At 41.8% G+C, this 23937-nt stretch overlaps 1 protein-coding gene across 2 annotated transcripts; it reads right to left on the reverse strand.

Moving 5' to 3' along the window:
• Positions 1–13125: 13125 nt before the first annotated feature.
• On the reverse strand, positions 13126–22541 carry LOC116039318 (zinc finger protein 239-like). Of its 2 annotated transcripts, none has more exons than XM_035993148.1 (3): positions 22264–22541; positions 21039–21191; positions 13126–13926 (listed from the first exon to the last, which is right to left on the reverse strand). In XM_035993148.1, the coding sequence occupies exons 2-3, from the start codon at positions 21129–21131 to the stop codon at positions 13228–13230; spliced, it is 792 nt and encodes a 263-aa protein (XP_035849041.1). In that variant the 5' UTR covers positions 21132–21191; positions 22264–22541; the 3' UTR covers positions 13126–13227. The 2 variants fall into 2 exon arrangements, with proteins under 2 accessions (XP_035849041.1, XP_035849042.1); XM_035993149.1 differs by having other exon boundaries at positions 22244–22541.
• Positions 22542–23937: the final 1396 nt, after the last annotated feature.

Here is a 23937-nt window from a genome sequence, read left to right on the forward strand (position 1 = left end):
AGGTGTGTGTGTGTGATCTGTGTCTGTGTGTAGTTGGTGTGTGGTGTGTGGTGGTGTGTGTGGTGTGATGGTGTGTGGTGTGTGTGGTGTGTGTGTGTGTGGTGTGTGATATCTTGTACTATGTATTCAGGTCATTTTTTTATATTTTATTCAAATTATATTGATAGTTTTTATGAGAAGAGAGGACCAGGGCAAAGCACATTTCATTACATTCTCTCTGTACTTTGTACTTTTAAATGCACATGACAATACACTTGAACTTGAAGTTATTATGGTCTGTTTCTGCCTGTTGACTCATTAAAGGAGCGCTCTAGATTTCGGGGGACTGGCCCGGAGCCTGAGACTCTTCTACTTGAGCCTGCTGCATGTCATGGTGAGTGCTGATTGGCTGATACTCGTCTAACATCATTTTCTATAAAAGTGAAGGTTTCCAGAAATATAAATATAACAAAAACAAAAACTGAGCAATTTACGGATTTTAAGCCCATGTTGCAGGTTAACCACCACCGTTGATTAATGGGTACATATAGTACTCAAGGTATGTATATCATTTTTAAAATGTCTTCAAATCGTGTTAAAGGCCTGTTTTTGGTATAGGGCGGGTTTTGTAAACGCAATTTGGTGATGAGGTCACGTTGGGGAGGCGTGGAGGAGACTAGCCTCAGTCTAGTACTGGAACTATGGCGACTGACTGGGATGAGGAAGAGGTGGCAAGAACTACTAATAACATGTACGATGGCCAGCAGCCGTATAATTTCGAACCTGTCAGACATGAGAGGGCAAATGAGGAATTACCGAGAACTGATGGCCGTCAAAGCCAATTAAATACATGGTTCTAGGAGAATGAGTGGAGAGTTGCTGAAGTGTCCTGGTGAGTTGCTGTCATTTACCAATGCAGAAACGAGCGCTGGAGCTAGTCTACCAACAGCAGTGTATATTTACTGTCAGTGAATAGCACTGAGTGAAAGTCAAGGTTTTCTTTATATCTAGTGATGGTGGTCATGTCGTTAGTTCAGATAAGTACCGGTAATCTAACTAGATCTAGAAATAGAAGGCATCATGCTAGCTATGAGCTAACTTGCCAGTCCCACCTGTGAAATACCTCCCCCACCCCCCAAGATAATCCCTAATTAAATCTTTCCCCTGACGTTGTAAACACATGTCCGATTAGATATCCCACGTTTTGATGGTAGCCTACTAGCTCCATAACAACATGTTTGCCTAGAGTTTATTTCTAAGCGTTCACCTCTTCCTCCAGTGAAAATGTTAGCTGCCTCCGCTAGTCTGTGTCGCTGTGTTTGGCAGGTGCTTGTGTGGGCGGTGCCGTCCCATGGAAACTGTGGTGGAGAGCTTGTACACACACACACACACACACACACACACACACACACACACACACACACACACACACAGACAGGGTGGGTAGCACACTGCCATGAGTCCATGAGACTAATGTCTGATGACTCCACATTGTCATTGTGATATTTTGTGATTACATTCTGAATCTGCAGTGTTTTCTGTCAGGTAAATAGTAGTATAGGCTATACAGAGGAGTTGCATATGAAGTGGTTTGGGGTCCTTCTGTAAGTAATTTTGGGGTACAATTTGGTTTTGATGAATTCTACAAGCAGCAATACCACAGGCCAAGCAATCGGCCCGTTCCAAACAGGCACATTTTCAACGGGCACTGCATTTAAAAACCAGGAAAAGACAACACTTCTTTTACGATTTTACGATATCCAAACTTTAATACGATATCTAGCTTCATATATATCGATGTCGATTTAATACCGATATATTGCCCAGCCCTAGTACTTACAAAGACAAAAAAAGGAATGATTTCATGCAAACAACTAAGTATAAAAAACAATGCAATAAACAGCACATAAAGACAAAACAAAATATGCAGCATGCAGAAAACCACCACCAAATGAAATGACAGATATGAAGGAATATAACTACTACAACTAAAACAACTTACAACTGAAAGAAATACTCACAACTAAATGATTGGACCTGTCTGGGGGAAAAATAATTAGGGCCCGAGCGCTGACAGCGGCGAAGGCCCTATTGAAACTGAAGGAATTATTATTATTACGGCAAATTAATTGCCTTTTTGAGGGGCTTAACGTACTCAAAAACTCAAAGCGTGGTGAAAATGTACGTATTTTATGGGTTTCGGGAATAGGCGCACAAAAATGGCTTGCTAGCGCCCCCTACAAAGTTAAAAAAATTGAGCCCCTGCAGTGCGTTTAACGTAGACTCACAAAACCTGGTACACATATGTAGCATGTCAAGACGCACACAAAACTTCATTGGAGCCATACCCTTAAACCAACAGGAAGTCCACTATTTGGATTTTAAAGTTTGAAATTAGTGTGATTTTGGCCATTTCCACATGTCGTACTCGGACAGATATGAAGGAATATAACTACTACAACTAAAACAACTAATCATGAAGGAAATACTCACAACTAAATGATTGGACCTGTCTGGGGAAGAATAATTGTAATTAGATTTTCTGCAGCGTGACTGCTGGGCTAGATAGAGGCTGACGGCCTCCTCCTTGGGAATTTGTTTGAATGATTTGGCGATGGGGGCGGGTGCACAGGCTGAGAAATTGGCCCTAACCTCTTGAAAAGCCTTGGGTGAGTTTGTGTAGCTCTCCCGAAAGGGCCTCGATTAATAACGTTGCATAACCTGCAGACATAATAATAATGTTAAAATACTGTATAAAGATTGCTGTCACTGATTACATGTCAAAATATGAACTGCATGACACTGCTTTCCGTATGAGGCCTTCTGTTTGATGGGACGCACTACATAGGCACCTTTTCTGAAACGTGGATATCGCACGCAATACTTCTCTGTACCATCGCTTCTACGGGCTGTCCTTCTGTTTGCATTACAGTTGTAATGTAGTGCTGCTAAGAGAAGCCTACAGAATAACTAATTTGAGAACACCTTTGAAACAACAATCTGGTGCGTGTATGATAAAATACGGCATTGTTATTCCATTGCACAGCACTGACCTGCTATACATGCCAAGGTATGAAAACCCAGTGTGCTTGGGCGCGAAGTGCAGGATGAGGGAGTGGAAGGCTTCAAGGGAGAAAGTCTGGTGCTGTGGAGACAGCTGTCTAACATCCTTCAGTAAGGATGTCTTGGTGATGAGACTTTCCAGTTTTACTGCTCCCATTGAGCCTGCAAAGACCAAGATAGGTTGGCAGGCAGGCAGACAGACACACAGACAGACAGAAATACAAATACACAAATAGATAGACAGTAGGGCTGTTGGAACGAATACCCAAAGTCAAATATAATTTGAATAGTAAAAAAAATCAGTACTATTCAAATGCTGAAATTACTATTCAAATGTAACTTTTTTTAATAAATATGTTGGCTAACTTTAGCTAATCTCCCTCTTCTTGCCTTGGCCTACCCGCATGTGTCACTCATGTCACGTCTTAAGAACAGTTTTCTCTGTTGATTTGTGTTTGTCGCTGTGTACTCGTGGTGGAAAATGAATGTAAACAAAGTTGCTTGCAGATCCCCTTCAAGGCCAGGCTAATGTAAGAAGCCCCTCTAGTGGACAGAACGTGTAACAACAACCACATGCTTGTAGTGGCAAACACAGAGCATACGCCTGAGTAGTGTAGTACATATGATTGGAGAAGGCAGGGGTGTCATGGTCGTGGATGTCCTGAATGTGATTTGTCAAGCTTCTCCATTTGGCCTCCATCACAGCTGGGTTGCCATCTGGGGTTGAGGCTGCAGTCCAGTAAAGGTGGTTGACGATGGCTGGCCTCCACAACAGTAGTTGGTCACACTGTCTGTCTTCTGACCTAGATATGTAAATAAAAAAAAGAGTAATCAACAGTGGATCAGGATTGAATATAGAGTAAGTACTGTACACTACCAGTCAAAAGTTTCTTGTTTTCAAAGGAAACACACATGACCCTGCATAGAAAAATAGCAAGCAGGACATGATGACATTGTCAAAGTAAGAAATAATCATTTTAATCGAAATGATGTACTTCAAATGTTGCCTTCAGCTGACCTTAGGCATTCTAGCGGTCACTTTTTCTAGGTAATCTGATGGTCCCCAAGACCCTCAACACTGCCTCCACTGTGGTTGACACAGGGGGACAGGCAGACTGCCGAGAAAAAGTGACAGCTAGAATGCCTAAGGTCAGCTGAAGGCAACATTTGAAGTACATAATTTCAATTAAAATGATTATTTCTTACTTTGACATTTGAAGAAGAAGCAACGTCAGCACCAACCAAGCTAGCCATTATAAATCCACAAGATATTAGACTGTTATAGCAACTAATGTGGGTTGGAGGATGCACTGATCACTTGCAATAAGGAATGTGGGCAGACAGTCAGGGCTATCAGATTTTAATAAGATATTCTGATATTCTAATCAGATATGGCCTGCACTGTAAACTAAACCCTACCTGCTCTATTTTGATGAATGTTCCTCCCTGCTGCACGATTCTACTGTCAGACTCTCACAACAGGCCAGACAGATGGCCAACAGGGCCATGAGTTCCTCTTTGCACACAAGGAATTTATCAACGGCACTACATTTGTGTGTCTCTGTGTGTGTGTGTGTGTGTGTGTGTGTCTGTGTGTGTATTTGTGTGTGTGTATTTGTGTGTGTATTTTTATGTGTGTGTGTGTGTGTGTCTGTGTGTGTTTATATGTGTGAGTGTGTGTATTGGTGTGTGTCTGTGTGTGTATTTGTGTCTGTGTCCGAGTGTGTGTGTATTTGTAAGTGCGTGTATGTGTGTGTGTGTGTGTGTGTCTGTGACCAGAGGCCTATTTCACAAAACCAAGATAAGGGATTAAGCCGGGATTTATCAGTTATCCTGGATGATTTAAGCCTTTACTCGGTTTCACGAAAGTGGAGGCACATAAATCACCATGGAGATTTATTCTGTGCAGCTAGCCTGCTCCTGACCAGGCTAACAGCCAGGATTTATTTAATCCTGGAGCCTTTTCTGATCACCCAGCAGTCACTCTAATCAGCGAAACGAATGTGTTCTTTAATAGGCCTAGTTATTCCATGTTGTTATATCTGATTACGGACGTCGGGTAAAGTTGTGCTTTATCGTCACTTTTCAAATATGTTAATCTCACTGTTTACCACAAGTTTGTTGGTTTTATTATTATTTTCGATACCTTCTGAGTTAAATAGGAATAGTAAAATCATTTTTGTCAACATATTACTAATTGTTTGGACTATAGCCCAAATTATTAGTTTCAACAATCAACACCACGTCAGATTGACAGATCTATATTCTACATTTGGCGAATAAAGCGATTTCAATCCTGACATTTATAAATGTTCCAGTATTTATTTTAGCAACCATTATTACTTTTTATAGGTATTGATAGCCTATTCATTACTGTTAAACTATATTGTATTTATGAAGACGTCTGCACTGTGTGTTTTTCGAGGTTTGGTGAATATATAAAGTTTAAATGGCGGATGAAGTTCCAAGGCTGTTTTCGATAAACTCATTAATATATGAACAATATATAAAGCTCCCTGGCTGCTTGTGTGTTTCTTCATTTACTATGGCGTGCCCGTTCATAGACGACGTGCTGGATGAAGAAGCACTACTACCGAGAAGGGCTTTCCGACGGGAAAGAGTTTTTCGGGACCGGTCGGACCCTTTGGCTTTCGACAACAGCCATCTGTATGAGCGATACAGATTTAGTGCTGATGGCATACGCTATCTGTGCAGACTGCTGGGTCCCAAAATTCAGCACTGCACATCTCGGAGCCATGCCCTCACCATCCCACAGACAGTGTGTATAGGGCTACGGTTCTTTGCTAGTGGCATGTTTTTATATGCAGTTGGAGATGCAGAAAATCTAAGCAAAGCCACAGTTTGCCGTTCAATTAGAACAATGTATTTAGCACTGAAAGGATTCTTGAACATCTTCATTACCTTTCCCGGACACAAAAGACCATGCTACATTAAGGAGGAATTCTACAAAATTGCAGGTGGGCCTAACATGAATTACAGATTACAGAATCGTGTTACTGTCACAGTAGGCCAATACTCATTATTTTGTGTTACAGGTTTCCCTAATGTTATAGGTGCACTGGACTGCACTCACATTAGAATAAAACGCCCCTCAGGTGCTCATGAGGGAGACTTTGTGAATAGAAAATCATTCCACAGTATCAATGTGCAGGTAAGTACTTATGCTGTCTGTCAACTGCATAGGCCTAAATTAATTCTGAGCATGAAATGACCTTGACACAACCTATTGTTTCAGATGATCTGTGATGCTGACTGCATTTTCAGCAATGTAGAGGCAAAGTGGCCTGGCTCGGTCCATGACTCCAGAGTCTTTAGGGCCTCTACAATTTCCCAGCGACTTTCACAAGGCAAGCCACAGGCATTTTATTGATAAGCACCTTGAACATCATGATAGTTTCAACAGTTTAACAACCCCAACTGTCAATAACCGTCATAACCAGAACTGTCAGACACCGCCCACCAAGAGTCTGGGTCTGAGTCTAGGTTTCTTCCTAAAAGGGAGTTTTTCCTCGCCACTGTCGCAATAGCCACTGCTAATGCTTGCTCTTGGGGGAACTATTGGAATTGTTGGGGCTTTGTAAATTACAGAGTGTGGTCTAGACCTACTCTATCTGTAAAGTGTCTCGATATAACTCTTGCTATGATTTGATACTATAAATAAAATTGAATTGAATTGAATTTAACTATACTTCTTGTTCTAACTATTCCATGTTGTGTTCTCAGGTGAATTCTCTGGTGTTCTGCTTGGAGACAAGGGCTATGCATGTCAGCCGTTTCTTCTGACTCCATTTGCAGACCCCCATACAGCAGCACAGCACACTTACAATCTTGCCCATGCAAGATCAAGGGCCCGCATCAAGATGGCATTTGGCCTTTTGAAGACCCGTTTAAGAGTCACCCCAGAGAGGGCCTGTGACATCACTGTTGCCTGCACTGTCCTGCACAACATTGCCTGTCTGAGAAAGGAAAGGGCTCCCAGAGTAGCCTTGGATATGGACTGGGACAATGTAGCACTATTTCCAGACAATCTCAACGGCAGGCTGGTCAGAGACCAATACGTTGCAAATTACTTTTGATTCCTGAATTATGTTTTATTTGGCTTTGGAAGCACACATTTGTTTTTGGTTTGTTAATTGTATAGAGTAGGCCTATATATCAAAGAAAAGACACCACAATGTTTTTTGACCTTTTTATTTTTTGGGAGATGTCTCATTTGTCTGCTGCGAGCTTGGGAGAAGAACAAAAAAAAGATTAATACATTGTGTTACTGTTATTCTTAAAGTATGCATTTAAATGATCATTTACTTCTCTCTCCAGTTTCTTAATTTCCAAGTCCAGTTTCTGCAGGTTTTTCTTTTGATTTCCATATCAATATCCATCTCCTGCATTTTGCGTTTCTTTAATTGAATTTTTATCTCTGCTAAATCAATTTCCTTCTGGAGGTGTGTGGTGTATAGGGACCTGACCGTTTGGGAACTCTGTAAAACACATATCAGTTATGACTTGGCTGCTGTGAGACTGGTCAGAGACCAAGACTTTCTTAAATACAGCAGGAATTGTGCATGGTGTGAATTTGTTCTTCAGGGTAATACTTACTATGTTGGCAGGCTGAGTGTCTGCCTGCACAGGGTCTGGGTCCTATTAAATATATATTTGCTATGAGCACCACATCACTATTATCCATTATGTAGCCTATACTAAATAAGTATTTCCACAAGATTGACATGATACTGTACCTCCTGTCTTCTTGAGTCCACTGATATGGTTTCCTCCTCATCTTGTGCAGTAGATGTGCCTTCACCCTATACCAGATTCAACAGAATTGTATTGACAAAGGTTTGACAGGGGCCAGGCCTTGGGCCATTAATAATTAATACTCACCGGATCGAGGTCATCATAAAGGGGCTCCAGAAGACTGACAGTATTGCCAGACACTGCAAGACAATGTCAGACAGTCCACATGATATCATATGGATATCATATCAATGGTTGATTGTGTTTCATATTCAGGCTACTATAGGAATAATGTAGCCTACCTTGTATGAAGTGGGAGCTTTCTGTGGGTGGGACAGAGTCGGTGCAGGTCCCACCCTGGATCCCTTTAATTACAGGCCTCCCTTTGTTCATGTCAAGGGCCAACTCCTCTGCTGGGGTTAATCCTGGGGTAGCAGGGCCACCCCCCGTGGCAGACGTATGGGTCTTTTTTTTTACTGCTAAAATCAGTCAAAATAATATTAAATATGAGCAGTCACTGTATGAGTAGGCTAATCTATACACCTAATTTGTAGTACATTGTTTCACTAACAATTTATCTTAAACATTTACCAGTCTGCAAGTTGTTTTTGTACTTGATTTTAACTTGCTGCCAGGTCCTTTTTTGGCCAGTCATGTTTGCTCTGTGAACATGAGTAACAGAAATGACATTAAAACCGCCAGACTATCACAACATGTAACAGCCTTGCACGTTAATAGGTATACAGAGAGAGAGAGAGAGAGAGAGAGAGAGAATATAATTTGAGCATTTTAAATTAACGTTAGGCTACTGGGTAGGCTATAGGCTACTCTATTTAATCTTCATGCTACATTGACAAGCCAATAAACTTCCATTGCTCACTTTTACGGACAATGAAATGTACAACTGTTAATCTCTGCAAATAAAGAGTAACTCAATGAATGGTGTTAATATAGCCCAACTGTTTCAGTGCAGTAAATATATATGTTTAGGGTAATAGGCCTACTTACGCATTCAGGCGGTCCGCGATGGTTTGCCACGCTTTTTCTCGCTGTTGTATTACAGCGGCCGTGTTTCCTTTTTTATTGATTATTTCTTTCACTTCCTCATATGTCTCTATGAGTATCTGCTGCTCAGTCTGTGTAAAGTATGCACAAAGCGTCTTCTCCATTTTGGCATCAGTAATTCTGTGATCGACCTCGCGGTCTTTTGAGGAAAGCCGAGGACGCGCATCTATCTGAATTACTTCAGCCTGACTCAACCTAGTCGCTCCTCCTCAGCCTGGCTTGGCCTTCGTGAAACGCACCAAGCCAGGATGCTCAGATTAGACTAGGTCAAGCCTCGCTTTATCAGTTATCCTGGATTTAGATATTCTGCTTTTGTGAAATAGGCCTCAGGGGTCAAAAATCATTTCTTTGGTTGTATTTACATTAAGCAGCAGGTTATGCCTGTTGCACCACTTCACTACCTCCTCTATCTCCTGTTTATAGATAGCAATGTCTGAGTATTTTGTCAGTAGACTTAGTATGGTCGTATCATCTGAAAATGTAATAATGTGGTTATTTCTATAGATGTTTTTCAATCATTTGTGTATATTATAAAAAGTAAAGGAGAGCTTCCACAGCCTTGAGGGGGAACCTGTACTTGTGTTCAGAGTATCAGAAAGAGTAGAGTTGACTCTTACCTGCTGCTTCCTGTCTGTCAGAAAAGAACCATACCATCTAATAATGAAGGGTTCACCTCCATCTGTTGTCATTTACATAACAGTGTCTGAGGGAGAACACAGTTGAATGCAGAGCTGAAGTCCATGAATAATAATCAAACATAAGCTGATGGATGTTCAAGGTGCTTTAAGATAGAGTGTACAGTTGTGATTAAGGCATCGTCAGTCCCCCTGCCATTATTATAGGCAAATTGGTAAGAGTCCAAGAGATGCTGTACCTCGCTCCTTAAATGACCAACCATTATACGTTCTAATGATTTCATCACTATTGATGTCAGCACTACTGCTCTATAATCATTATTATGCTGTGGGCAGGCTTTTTTAGGAACAGGAATGACAACAGATGTCTTCCAAATAGTAGAGATGGTACATGTATCAACAGAGAGTTGGAATAGAGGGCTCCAAGCCTGAGTCAGATCATCCAAACATGTTTTCAGAATAAAAGATGAAATACCATCATTAAAAACTGTGGTGACAGCATTAGGGTTAATTATTATTCTGTCCTGTAGTGGGTCACATGGTAATGACATAGACAGGTCTCTGCAGCAGGTCACATTACTTTCATAATCCAGGTCAGAACGTTTGTAAAAAATGTTGAGATCATTAGCCTTGTCCAAAACGTTCCACACATTCAGTTCCTTCTTTCCAGAGTTCATGTTAGTCAACTGAGTAACTGAGTACATTTACTCAAGTACTGTAATTAACTCAAGGTGATTGTACTTTACTTGAGCAGGGCATGAAATTGGCACCCGCCCACCCGCCAAATGCGGGTAACTTTTGTGATTGGCAGGTGAAACTGTCAATCTACCTGCGGGTAGCCAATGAGAATTGAGTGATTCAGACGCGTAACTATCGGTAAGCAGGGTACGCCGTTGCTTACGGGCCTGGTCCAATCAGGGGCCCGCATCACTGGAAGACATTGATTGACAGCCGGGGCCCCCTATCGCATTTTCATTACTCACACAATCCCAGCAGTCCCACGTGCAGCCACTGACCAAGCGGGAGTGAGAACGGGTAAAGTTAATTTCCTTAAGTTAAGTTTCCTAAAGTTAGTTTCTGATATGAAGACGAGACGTGTGTATGACTCGAACATCTCACATTTACCAACAAAACATTTCAGACCGTCCTGCCAACATGTAGACATTTTAACATTAATGTACGCTGTCACTGAAGCTGCTGCTGTTTCAATACTGTCGGCTCTCTGCAGCGGGCGGGGCTGCTCCGTTTCCCCCGCGACTGACGCGCACACACAATCACACACACACACACACACACACAATCACACACAAACGCACACGGTGGATGCAGGAAAAAACACAGATGTGACCTACAGGATGACCTAAATTGAGGACAGCTACTCTCGTTATTGTAAGTGCAATGATAAGTTAAAACCGTATGAATGTGTGTCCCAGGCCAGGATAGGAAATTAACTAACAATGTAAAGATCAACAAGCCACTGACTATGACAGATATGTTCATATTTGATTCATTCAATACATTATTATTTTGTGTCTTAAATCCACCAGCTGTTTTCATATTATACCAACATTTGCAGCATCCTGAGCCTTGTTGGTAAGGTTCCTAGGAAATCTCAGCCCAGAGTAATGAATTAATAGTAATAATTATTATTCTCCCCAAAACAAGTTTCCTTTTTATTTATTTTTTATTTTTAAGAACTATACAAAAAAAATTCATGTTATGGTGTGCATTCACCAATGTTTTGTTGTTGTTGTGGTGCGCGTAGGCTACTCCTGATTTTGTCAGTCATCTCATCTCTTATATGCAGTGGAGTAACGAGCCAACACCGGGCCCCTATGCAGGATTATCAAGGCGGGCCCCCCTACTACAGCACGTGATGACGGCGCAATGTCCACGAGTAGGCTACCATCAATAGGACAGGATAGGATCATAGAGACACAGAAATTCCTGTTTTTCCACCTTCATGACACAAAAAAAAGTGGCTGGTAAAAAGTCCCTGTGGCAGGTGGATTTAAAAATCCACCTGCCACAGTGTCTGGTGGTCAAAAAAGTTAACTTCATGCCCTGTACTTGAGTATTAAATATTGTGTACAGCATTTCTATAATTAAAATAATGTGAACGTAAGGAGAAATGACAAAATCTAGATTCATTTTAAGCATTTTTATTTATTTTTCCACCAGACTCCATTTAATTAAAACAGAAATGTTATGATTATTAAACACACTTATTTCAAAGTGGACATAAACTAAATAAAACTATCAAAAGCCGTCTTGGTTCATCTTTCCACTGTTCCAACAATCACCACTCTGGTTTGGTTGAAATAAACTCTTAATTCACCCATTTACATGTGGAAATATGCTGGCTCTATACACGCTAAAAGTCCTGATTATTTACATGGAGTCTGGTGGGTTTGGTGATGGGGATTTCAGGGCTGTTTCATGTTAAACTAAAAGGATCTTACTCTTTAACTAAAAGCTCTATCTCTGTAGGTAATGTTGTCAGACTCTTAGAATAATAATCTGAGTCTGTCAGCGGCAACAACAGAACTTTTAGTGGATGGAAACTTTACCTTTTAATTAGGAGTTTAAACACAGACACAACAGGAAGAATAAATCCATCAAATCAAGTCACTAATAATCAGCATGTGGCCTTGTTTTATTTCATTTATTTGCATTTAATTGTTGCACATTCCAAAACATTTAAAACAATTCAATCATTGATGTTATTCTACAAGTCAGATGAATAAATCAGCTGTTTGGTTTCTATTTTCACATTCAGTCACAGAAAATACAAACAGTCAATATGAAATGTCAGACAAAGATTATTAAATGAAAAGTCCACAAAGGAAGATAATATGATGTTAAACTACAAAACAACAATAACTGGAGAGCATATAATTAAAAATGGCCAACTTCCAGTATGTCGGTAATGATGAGAGGAATGTTTGGACCAATTTTCGCGAATATCAAAACAACTATGTCCAAATTAAGGCCTTCCCTGCATTAAGGTGCGCTTATTAAACTTGCATGGACCAAATCGCTGTATAGTCTCGTTATGGTTGTTGCGCCAACTTTTGGGAGTTTTGGAGTATATAAGGGCGTCAAAAATGTGTTCAAAGGTTAAAACAAATAAGAGGGCCCTATAGAGCAGCCATGCCACGTCTAGGCCCAAATGTGAAAGCAGCCCGGAGAAATTACTACATTGAACATTGCTGCAACATTTTGAGAGTTTCTGTGCATCCTAAAGTCCTTAAACATGTATTCATAAAATGAAAATTAGACTGACTTCCTGTCAAAAAAAAAAGTAATATATGTAATATGTTTCTACAGGTTTTTATCAAATTTCAAACATGCCTACGTTTTCCAACCAAAACATCTTTAAACCTCTTAACGTTTAGGCAGAGCAGCCTATGTCATCTTTCATCAGAGAAATACTAAATGGTCGCCTTTGGGCCTTCCCCCTCACACTGTGGGTACATTGAGGTAAAACAGCTTCAACACAAGCATAGAAAAATACGTAAAAATAAACGTCAAAAAAAGTGTAAAGTCGAGAGTTCTGAGGAAAGGCAGAAAACCGTCCAGCTGATCCAGGATAACATCCATGCTGTTCAGAAGATAAAGTTACTGCTGGTCAGCCTTCAATGTGGAGAGAAGATCAGAATATAACAACACAGCTATCAGGGCATGAGGAGGAGGCAGGAGGAAACAGCTTGGCTCTCAAACATCTTCACTACGAGGCAGTGTGAACGCGCTGGTGGTGAGATTTAAGGCTACCTCCCTCAGAAAACATTTTCCCACATTGTTCACACCAGTACGGCTTCTCTCCAGTGTGAACACGTCGGTGAGATTTAAGTTGGCCACACGTGGAAAATATTTTCCCACATTGTTCACACCAGTACGGCTTCTCACCAGTGTGAACACGTCGGTGAGATATAAGGTGACCATTCATAGAAAATGTTTGACCACAATGATCACAGCTATATGGCTTCTCTCCATTGTGAATACGCTGGTGAGATTTAAGGTTACCACTCATAGAAAACGTTTTACCACATTGATCACAGCTATAGGGCTTCTCTCCAGTGTGAATGCGTTGATGGTTTTTTAGGCTACCCTGTTGTGTGAAAGCTGCCCCACATTGATCACAGCTGTACGGCTTTTCTCCAGTGTGAATACGTTGATGTTTTTTTAGGTCACTCTGTTTTATGAAAGCTGCCCCACATTGATCACAGCTGTAAGGCTTCTCTCCAGTGTGAATGCGTTGATGGTTTTTTAGGTAACTCTGTAGTATGAAAGCTGCCCCACATTGATCACAGCTGTGTAGATTCTCTCCAGTGTGAACTCTCTGATGAATCTTTAAATATTTTGATGTTGTGAAGGATTTGTCACAGTGCTGACAGTGGTGATGTTTGGGTCCCTCTCCTCTCTGTTTCTATAGCAACAGACAAACAGAGAGAGAGAGTTAGTGAACAAACTTCTTTAAACCCTAGACTTCCTCTCACTCACAATTTTCACTCTACACTCTTTCACTCTCATACAATACATTTTTGAAAATTTGTGTGCAAATGTACTCTTCATACCTTTTATAAGTTCTGAAATATTCTAAATTTTTAAGACAAGTTTTCCCATTCAAGTGAATGGGGACAATTTACAAACTAAAACATTTGTACACTCTTCAGTTTTACTTTCAGTTAGAAATTCCATGGTAACTTTAAAATAACACAAACCTTTCATACATTCTGGGTATTTTTCAACATTTAAATCCCATTCAGACCTTTTGAAATACATACATTAATTTGATGTCAAAATGAAGATAACGTTCTTCTGGTTGCAGACATGTTACTATGGAAGCCATCAGGCTCTTCTAACCTCAGTAGTGTTAACATGAGGTGTAAACGTAGCAAAAGATAGTCATTTTAAAAACTAAACATAGTAGTGCAAATGTAGCCCAAGTCTCATGATAGTAGCATATTAAATAGTGTTATGTAACCCTCCCCCAGGCTTACAGAAATGGTTTGTTGGCAAGTTATCAAATGGCTCAGAATTACATGAAATCAACGTGTTGTTAAAATGTTACCATGTTTCTGTGTCTAAGTGACTGATGGGAACAACAATCTTTGAAATTGGTCCAGTATTAAACAAGAAAGCAGTGACCAGTGGCCGCAGACCGACTTACAATGTAAAACTATAGGGCATCGTCAGTTTCCGTACACTAAAAGTGCTGTTGTTGCCGCTGACAGGCTCAGATTATTATTAAGTGTCTTACAACATTATGGAAAAGATCCATATGGAGATAGACCTTTTTGTTAAAAGCTGTTGTTTTAGTTCTTAACCCACTAGGCTGCTGGCTTCCCTTGGTGACGGGAAGCAGAGCGTACAGACCAAATGTCCTGCTAAACGGTCCTGCTGCATGCTCTCTGTACTTTTTCTAAAAACATATACCTTATACAGTGTGTGACCTGTACAGACGCAACTGTTCCTCAGTCTGCCTCAGCGTGCCATGCCACGTGCACACGCTGAACAGAGCTCTGGGGTATATTTTAAAGGAATCACCACAGCTTGCTGGTCTGGTGTGCCGTATGGGCCACCGTACTCTGGCCGTGGGCTGCCGCTGCACACTGGGTCACAGCTGTGTTCCTGTGTCGGGCGGCAACACGGTGGCACAGTCCTCCTATAAAGGCATGCCACCGGCCAAAGTGGCTAGTGAGAGCGACCGTGTTACCCGCCACTGAGGAAATCTACCTACATATGGTGGGTTGGCCTGTGCTAATGTCGAGCCCTGGTTGTCAGACATAGAATATTAATCTGAGCCTGTCAACGGCAAAACAAGCACTTTTGTGAACATAAATAGAAGCTGCATGCCCCTTTAACTTACATACAGCTTGTTTTTCTGACTGATGATTGCAGCGATTTCGCTTAATACTGACCAATGTCAAAGATTGTTTCCATCAGTCAGTTAGGCACAAATAATAGGAAAATAGGGTCCAGGGGCCTCTTTCACAAAAGCAGAATTTATAAATCCAGGATAAGCGATAAAGCGAGGCTTGACCTAGTATCATCAGAGCATCCTGGTGTTGTGCGTTTCACGACGGCCAAGCCAGGCTGAGGAGGAGAGACTAGGTCGAGTCAGGCTGAGGAGGAGAGACTAGGTCGAGTCAGGCTGAGGAGGAGAGACTAGGTCGAGTCAGGCTGAGGAGGAGAGACTAGGTCGAGTCAGACTGAGGAGGAGAGACTAGGTCGAGTCAGGCTGAGGAGGAGAGACTAGGTCGAGTCAGGCTGAGGAGGAGAGACTAGGTCGAGTCAGGCTGAGACTAGGTCGAGTCAGGCTGAGGAGGAACGACTAGGTCGAGTCAGGCTGAGACTAGGTCGAGTCAGGCTGAGACTAGGTCGAGTCAGGCTGAGGAGGAGAGACTAGGTCGAGTCGGGCTGAGGAGGAGAGACTAGGTCGAGTCAGGCTGAGGAGGAGAGACTAGGTCGAGTCAGGCTGAGGAGGAGAGACTAGGTCGAGTCAGGCTGAGACTAGGTCGAGTCAGGCTGAGGAGGAGACTAGGTCGAGTCGGGCTGAGGAGGAGAGACTAGGTCGAGTCGGGCTGAGGAGGAGAGACTAGGTCGAGTCAGGCTGAGACTAGGTCGAGTCAGGCTGAGACTAGGTCGAGTCAGGCTGAGACTAGGTCGAGTCAGGCTGAGGAGGAGAGACTAGGTCGAGTCAGGCTGAGACTAGGTCGAGTCAGGCTGAGGAGAGACTAGGTCGAGTCAGGCTGAGGAGGAGAGACTAGGTCGAGTCAGGCTGAGGAGGAGAGACTAGGTCGAGTCAGGCTGAGGAGGAGAGACTAGGTCGAGTCAGGCTGAGGAGGAGAGACTAGGTCGAGTCAGGCTGAGGAGGAGAGACTAGGTCGAGTCAGGCTGAGGAGGAGAGACTAGGTCGAGTCAGGGCTGAGGAGGAAGACTAGGTCGAGTCAGGCTGAGGAGGAGAGACTAGGTCGAGTCAGGCTGAGGAGGAGAGACTAGGTCGAGTCAGGCTGAGGAGGAGAGACTAGGTCGAGTCAGGCTGAGGAGGAGAGACTAGGTCGAGTCAGGCTGAGGAGGAGAGACTAGGTCGAGTCAGGCTGAGGAGGAGACTAGGTCGAGTCAGGGCTGGAGGACTAGGTCGAGTCAGGCTGAGGAGGAGAGACTAGGTCGAGTCAGGCTGAGGAGGAGAGACTAGGTCGAGTCAGGCTGAGGAGGAGAGACTAGGTCGAGTCAGGCTGAGGAGGAGAGACTAGGTCGAGTCAGACTGAGGAGGAGACTAGGTCGAGTCAGGCTGAGACTAGGTCGAGTCAGGCTGAGGAGGAGAGACTAGGTCGAGTCGGGCTGAGGAGGAGAGACTAGGTCGAGTCGGGCTGAGGAGGAACGACTAGGTCGAGTCAGGCTGAGGAGGAGAGACTAGGTCGAGTCAGGCTGAGGAGGAGAGACTAGGTCGAGTCAGGCTGAGGAGGAGAGACTAGGTCGAGTCAGGCTGAGACTAGGTCGAGTCAGGCTGAGGAGGAGAGACTAGGTCGAGTCAGGCTGAGGAGGAGAGACTAGGTCGAGTCAGGCTGAGGAGGAGAGACTAGGTCGAGTCAGGCTGAGACTAGGTCGAGTCAGGCTGAGGAGGAGAGACTAGGTCGAGTCAGGCTGAGGAGGAGAGACTAGGTCGAGTCAGGCTGAGGAGGAGAGACTAGGTCGAGTCAGGCTGAGGAGGAGAGACTAGGTCGAGTCAGGCTGAGGAGGAGAGACTAGGTCGAGTCAGGCTGAGGAGGAGAGACTAGGTCGAGTCAGGCTGAGGAGGAGAGACTAGGTCGAGTCAGGCTGAGGAGGAGAGACTAGGTCGAGTCAGGCTGAGGGGGAGAGACTAGGTCGAGTCAGGCTGAGGAGGAGAGACTAGGTCGAGTCAGGCTGAGGAGGAGAGACTGGGTCGAGTCAGGCTGAGGAGGAGAGACTAGGTCGAGTCAGGCTGAGGAGGAGAGACTAGGTCGAGTCAGGCTGAGGGGGAGAGACTAGGTCGAGTCAGGCTGAGGGGGAGAGACTAGGTCGAGTCAGGCTGAGGAGGAGAGACTAGGTCGAGTCAGGCTGAGGAGGAGAGACTAGGTCGAGTCAGGCTGAGGAGGAGAGACTAGGTCGAGTCAGGCTGAAGTAATTTGGATAGATGAGTGTTCACAGCTTTCCTCAACAGACCGCGAGGTCAATCACAGATTTCCTGATGCTAAAATGGAGAATACGCGTTGTGCATACTTTACACAGAGTGAGCAGCAGCTTCTTATGGAAGTTTGATGAAGTGAAACACATTATTAGTAAAGAAGAAACACGGCCGCTGTAATGAAACAGTGAGAGAAAGCGTGGCAGACGATCGCGGACCGCCTGAATGTGTAAGCAGCCTAAAAATATACATTTACTGACCACTGCTCTGAACTGAAACATCATAATCATACCATTCAAGGAGTTAGGCTACTAATCATTTACACAAATTAACAGTTGTAGTCTACTCTTTGCCTTAAAAGTGAGCAGAAGATAATGTTACTCAGGAAATTTACCAAGATCAATTACAACCACTTATCTACAATGCTAGAATATGATGCTCTCACTGTCTCTCCCTCTCTCTCGTATGGGCTAAAATATACATTTCTTAAGTAACATATTTACTACCACTGATAGCTTTTAAGGCAAAGACTGTACAGCTGTTTGTGCAAATGACTCCAATGGTTTCAGTTAATTGCAGTAGTTCATAAATGTATATTTTTAGACTAGCATTCAGTCGGTCCACTATTATCTGCCACTTTAGTTTAGTTTTTACAGAGGCTGAGTTTCCTTCTCTACTTATTATATGCTTTGCTTCCTCGTATATATGGACATAGAAAAGAAAGACACTGAAGAACTTGGACTCTGAACTATAAAGATAATTAAGTGATAAACTCAATGCACACTGTAAACATGACTGTAAAAGTGTATTCATCAGTTTAAAAAAAAACAACAGAAAAATATAATAATATATAAAAAAAAAACATTTAGGTGTCCTCTCCCATGTTGCATTGGCTAATTATAACTGCTTTCACATCCATATTGTGCTACATTCGTGCTAATGTACAAACATGTGCATCAAAATAAAATAGGTCCTCTTTTTCACCAAAATTCAGTGCATCCCTTAAAGAATAAATAAAAATAAATAAAACAATAAAGGAAATGTAGCAAAACTTCAACAGGGCACTATTTTCTATTTTCCATTGTGCAAATATATTTTAGGAAGCAAAATATAAACTTGCATTGTGCCTGCATAATGGATGTGAATAAAACTCAAAATATACAATCAATAAAAAACAAATATTCCATAACAGAATGTAACCAAATGAGCAGATTTCAAGGCAAGATCACTCTCTATTTCCCCTCTGTGTTTTCTGTAAAAATAATTGTGCGAGGGGATCACCTATCGTTCATCCAGAGTGTTGACCAAGAATTTGAAGCCTTCGTTTGTTACCGTGTTAACTGGTTACGTCTTTGGCCAAATGAAATGTGACTGCATTCCTTATTTCACTGTGTCTTTGGGAGGTGGATGGTTATGGTGATACCATAAAGAGGCTCGCTTCGATGGATGCCTGAGTTGATGTCGTGGGATGATTAGTCTTTAACACATTTCTTGGCCCTCATACATTCATCGTATTGAACTTCATGGTGTTTTTTTAAGTGGTTAAAGAGGCTCGTTGTGTTGCTTTGTGGCGCCAACACAACTTTACGGCACTCTATGCATATGACCTGTTCTTGTTTTGTGTCACTTGATGATCTGATTCTCGGGACAAGCCCTTTGGCCTCGCCTTCTGCTACGTTAGACATTATTTTGTTTCTTTGTTAAGATAGTTTATAGGCTTATGACTGACTGCTAGCTGTTGTGAAATGTTCCTCACGTTACTCTGTCCTCTGTGACTGTCTACATCTAGAAACTAAGCTGCGTGGTGCAGGGAACCACTCTGATTGGCTCATGGAGGCACGTGATCAGACAGTGGTTTACAGAGCACTAGATCGGCTTTGCAACAAAACAAAAAAATGTATACAGACTGTTCTATGAACGGAATGACTTTATACATATATTTACATTTTAAATATCACTCGATAACGCAAATTTGATCGTGGGAAGCCAAAATCGTGATTAAAATTGTATTAATTGTGCAGCCCTATGCCCTATTAACTTACATTGAAGCTTGTTTCTCTCTTAATACTGGACCAATGTCCAAGATTGTTGTTCCCATCAGTCACTTAGACACAGAAACATGGGGACATAGGGTCCAGGTTAAAAAACTAAAAACAAAGTTACCCTTTAATGTGTTGGCTATGTGTTTGTAATTTATTTATTTAAAAAAGGACAATGAACAATTTAACATTAACCTTGTATAAGAACAAGGAGAGATGCATTGTACCAGGTTTTCCACCCGTAGTCCCTTGGCAGGTCAGTAAAACAATAAATATTCAACGCAAAGTAAAATACAATTCAACCACAGTCACACCTAATTTACAATAAAAACTATAATGGGCTCAATCATTCCCACGTCCTATAGCCAGTCCCCACACCCCTTGTGACAGTAACCAGTTGTTTGTAAAGCTCAGAGAGGTTTGAGGATTTGTACATGTAATAAGGTGTGTGGGGAGAGTATTCCACTGACTTATGGTCACTAAAGAAAAGGATGATTGATGTAAAAAGTTAGTCTGGAGCCCTGATTTGCCAAACAAAGTTTTGTGATTGGGAATACTGCCCTCTCCTCTAGTGGATGACCGAGTGGTCAGGCTCCCCCCCTCTCTGTCAAAGCCCAAAAACCCAGGGGAACAGGTGAAACCAACAAATATAATGTTATCACTTCTGCTCAAACCACCTAAAATATCAGTGCCTAATATAATAATCAATAAATAATAGAAATGAGACCAAAACAACATACAGTTGAAACATGTGGCTCCAACATTCATTATAGGAGGGCTTATATTGTAGAATACAGCATCAGTTAAAAGTTTGGACATGCTTTCCCATTTCAGTGAATGAGAAAGTGTGTCTAAACGTTTGACTGGTACTGTATATTACTCATTATTATACATTATTAGTATTTATATGGCCTATATGGTGAAAAAGTAAATGAAGGACTGAGACTTTAAATAACCACCTGTGGGTCCCGGAGACTCACTACATTTTAAACTTATCAACATCACTGGAGGATACCACAGCTCCATCACCGTTCATTAAAGTTCATCCAAGCAGCAGTCTGTCGGGGGGGCAGTGAGCGTGCTGACGGTAAGAACCGTGTGCTCCCCACACCTCCAGGCTCTACCTGTTCATTTACAACACCCGTGCTGTGATACCTATCACCATGTAACCAAGCTATGGTCAGAATGGATATTACAGACATGTAATCAACAACAAACAATAACTCAATCAGCTCCTACAACTTCCTTTCTCCACATTTGATCTCTAACAACAGAATGAACTGATGACCCACGGAGCCTCGACTCTCTTCCTGGTTTCTTTAGAGTGGTTGTTGTGTCCTGAACACTGACCTGAACATGGCTGCTATCAGAGTCCCAGTCTGCTGCTTGTCTTCTGGGGACCTCGTTGCTCCTCTGCTCCTGGTTCTGGTTGTCCTCCTCCATTCCTCTCTGGTCCTGAAGTCCAGCAGATGTCCACTGGGGCTGCTGGACTCACTCTGGATTCTGTTCAGTCCAAATCAAAGCAGCAGAGATCTTCAGGAGCTGCTGTCTCCTCTCGTTTTCCTCACATCCACACACAACTACAACAACAGTCTGAAACAGAGCTCAACAGTCCCACCAGTGGAATTAATTATGTTATTAATATGTTTACAATATTTTCAGGCTTCCACCAGTGAGAGACTCGTTAGGCAGGTAGGAGAGGAGGACAGCATCCAACAGCGTGTTTTTTTCATTTTTTGTGATTTATGTCATTTTTTTTAAAAATAATTTTCAAATGTTTCCACTACTCCCTGCACTATGTCAATGGGAATCAGATGAATGTTGGTATCAAACATGGAGTCCACGAAACACATGACCACCTCAGAACCAATCGCATGACGGGATAGCTCAGAACATTCGATGCCCTAGTTGACCATACTCTCTATATATAGGCCACTAAGCCGAGTGAGACTGGTGGAAAATGTCCAGAACTACTTTTTTAAGCTGCAGTGAGCCTCCTACTGTAACCTCGTTGGTTTAACGTTGTGTGTTTACACACACTCAGCTTTAAATCAGAAATGTTTCTATTTCGGCGATGCAGGTCAACAATGGGAGCAGCTGACAGACACACACATACTAATACTTTCTATCTTTTTCTCTTTGAGAGAGAGAGAGAGAGAGAGAGAGAGAGAACAACAAACAAAGGACCGTTTCCCTCCAAAACAAACGAGGGTCGAATGGGAAGCTAACTTCAGCGTCGTTGATGCAACAAAACATGAATATGAACTACTAGCTAGCCTGCTACATTACATTACATTACATTACATGTCATTTAGCTGACGCTTTTATCCAAAGAGACTTCCAATGAAGTGCTTTCAACCCTGGAGGTGCAAACTCCAGACAACAAGTAGTAAGAGCAAGTACATTAGCTTTAAATAAGCTAAACCACAAAGAGCTAGCTAGCTTCTGCTCAGCTCCGTTAGCATTAAGCAGCCGAATGGGACGCTAACGCATGCGCAGCTCTGTCTTCTCTTCTCTGTGACTGCCGTGTAAAGAGCAGTTATTAAAGTGTTTACCTGAGTGTGTGCGGGTTTACCTGGAGCTCTGTCTTCTTAAAACTCACTAATAACAAACTACACAGCTATCCCACCGCCAGACACACATCACAGTGAAGACACCAGACTTCCTGTTTCCTCCCAGTCAGGGTTTTTCAGATTAAAAGTTTAAAATGAAAGAACGTCACCACCTGGAGGTCAGGAGGGAAACAACAGATACACATTCAGTTAATTAATCAGTTAGTGGTGGACTGGAACTGAGGACATTTACTCAAGTACTGGACTTAACTCGAGGTACTTGTACTTTACTTGAGTATTAAATAATGTACAGCATTTTAATAACTAAAATAATGTATAAGTGTAAGTATAAGGAGAAATTAAAAAAACATAGATTCATTTTCAGCAGTTTATTTTTCACCAGACTCCATTTAATTAAAACAGAAATGTTATGATTATTAAACACACTTATTTCAAAGTGGACAGAAACAAAATAAAACTATCAAAGTCCGTCTTGGTTCATCTTTCCACTGTTCAACAATCACCACTCTGGTTTGGTTGAAATAAACTCTTAATTCACCCATTTACATGTGGAAATATGCTGGCTCTATACACGCTAAAAGTCCTGATTATTTACATGGAGTCTGGTGGGTTTGGTGATGGTGATTTCGGAGCTGTTTCATGTTAAACTAAAAGGATCTTACTCTTTAACTAAAAGCTCTATCTCTGTAGGTAATGTTGTCAGACACTTAGAATAATAATCTGAGTCTGTCAGCAGCAACAACAGAACTTTTAGTGGATGGAAACTTTACCTTTTAATTAGGAGTTTAAACAGAGACACAACAGGAAGAATAAATCCATCAAATCAAGTCACTAATAATCAGCATGTGGCCTTGTTTTATTTCATTTATTTGAATTTAATTGTTCCACATTCCAAAACATTTAAAACAATTCAATCATTGATGTTATTCTACAAGTCAGATAAATAAATCAGCTGTTTGCTTTCTATTTTCTGACTGTGTATTACATCATCAGTGTCTTTACTTTCAGTCTGAACAGACCTCAACAGATTTAAAACCACATTCAGTCACAGAAAATACAAACAGTCAATATGAAATGTCAGACAAAGATTATTAAATGAACGTCCACAAAGGAAGATAATATGATGTTAAACTACAAAACAACAATAACTGGAGAGCATACAATTAAAAATGGCCAACTTCCAGTATGTCGGTAATGATGAGAGGAATGTTTGGACCAATTTTCGCGAATATCAAAACAACTATGTCCAAATTAAGGCCTTCCATGCATCAGGGTGTGCTTATTAAACTCACATGGACCAAATCGCTGTATAGTCTCGTTATGGTTTTTGCGCCAACTTTTGGGAGTTTTGGAGTATATAAGGGCGTCAAAAATGTGTTCAAAGGCTAAAACAAATAAGAGGGCCCTATAGAGCAGCCATGACACGTCTAGGCCCAAATGTGAAAGCAGCCCGGAGAAATTACTATTTTGAACATTGCTGCAACATTTTGAGAGTTTTTGTGCATCCTAAAGTCCTTAAACATGTATTCATAAAATGAAAATTAGACTGACTTCCTGTCAAAAAAAATGTAATATGTTTCTAAAGATGAGAACAAAGTTTTTACCAAATTTCAAACATGCCTACGTTTTCCAACTGAAACATCTTTAAACCTCTTAACGTTTAGGCAGAGCAGCCT

The sequence above is a fragment of the Sander lucioperca genome, chromosome 16 (genome assembly GCF_008315115.2).
Source record: "Sander lucioperca isolate FBNREF2018 chromosome 16, SLUC_FBN_1.2, whole genome shotgun sequence".
Classification (NCBI taxonomy): domain Eukaryota; kingdom Metazoa; phylum Chordata; class Actinopteri; order Perciformes; family Percidae; genus Sander; species Sander lucioperca.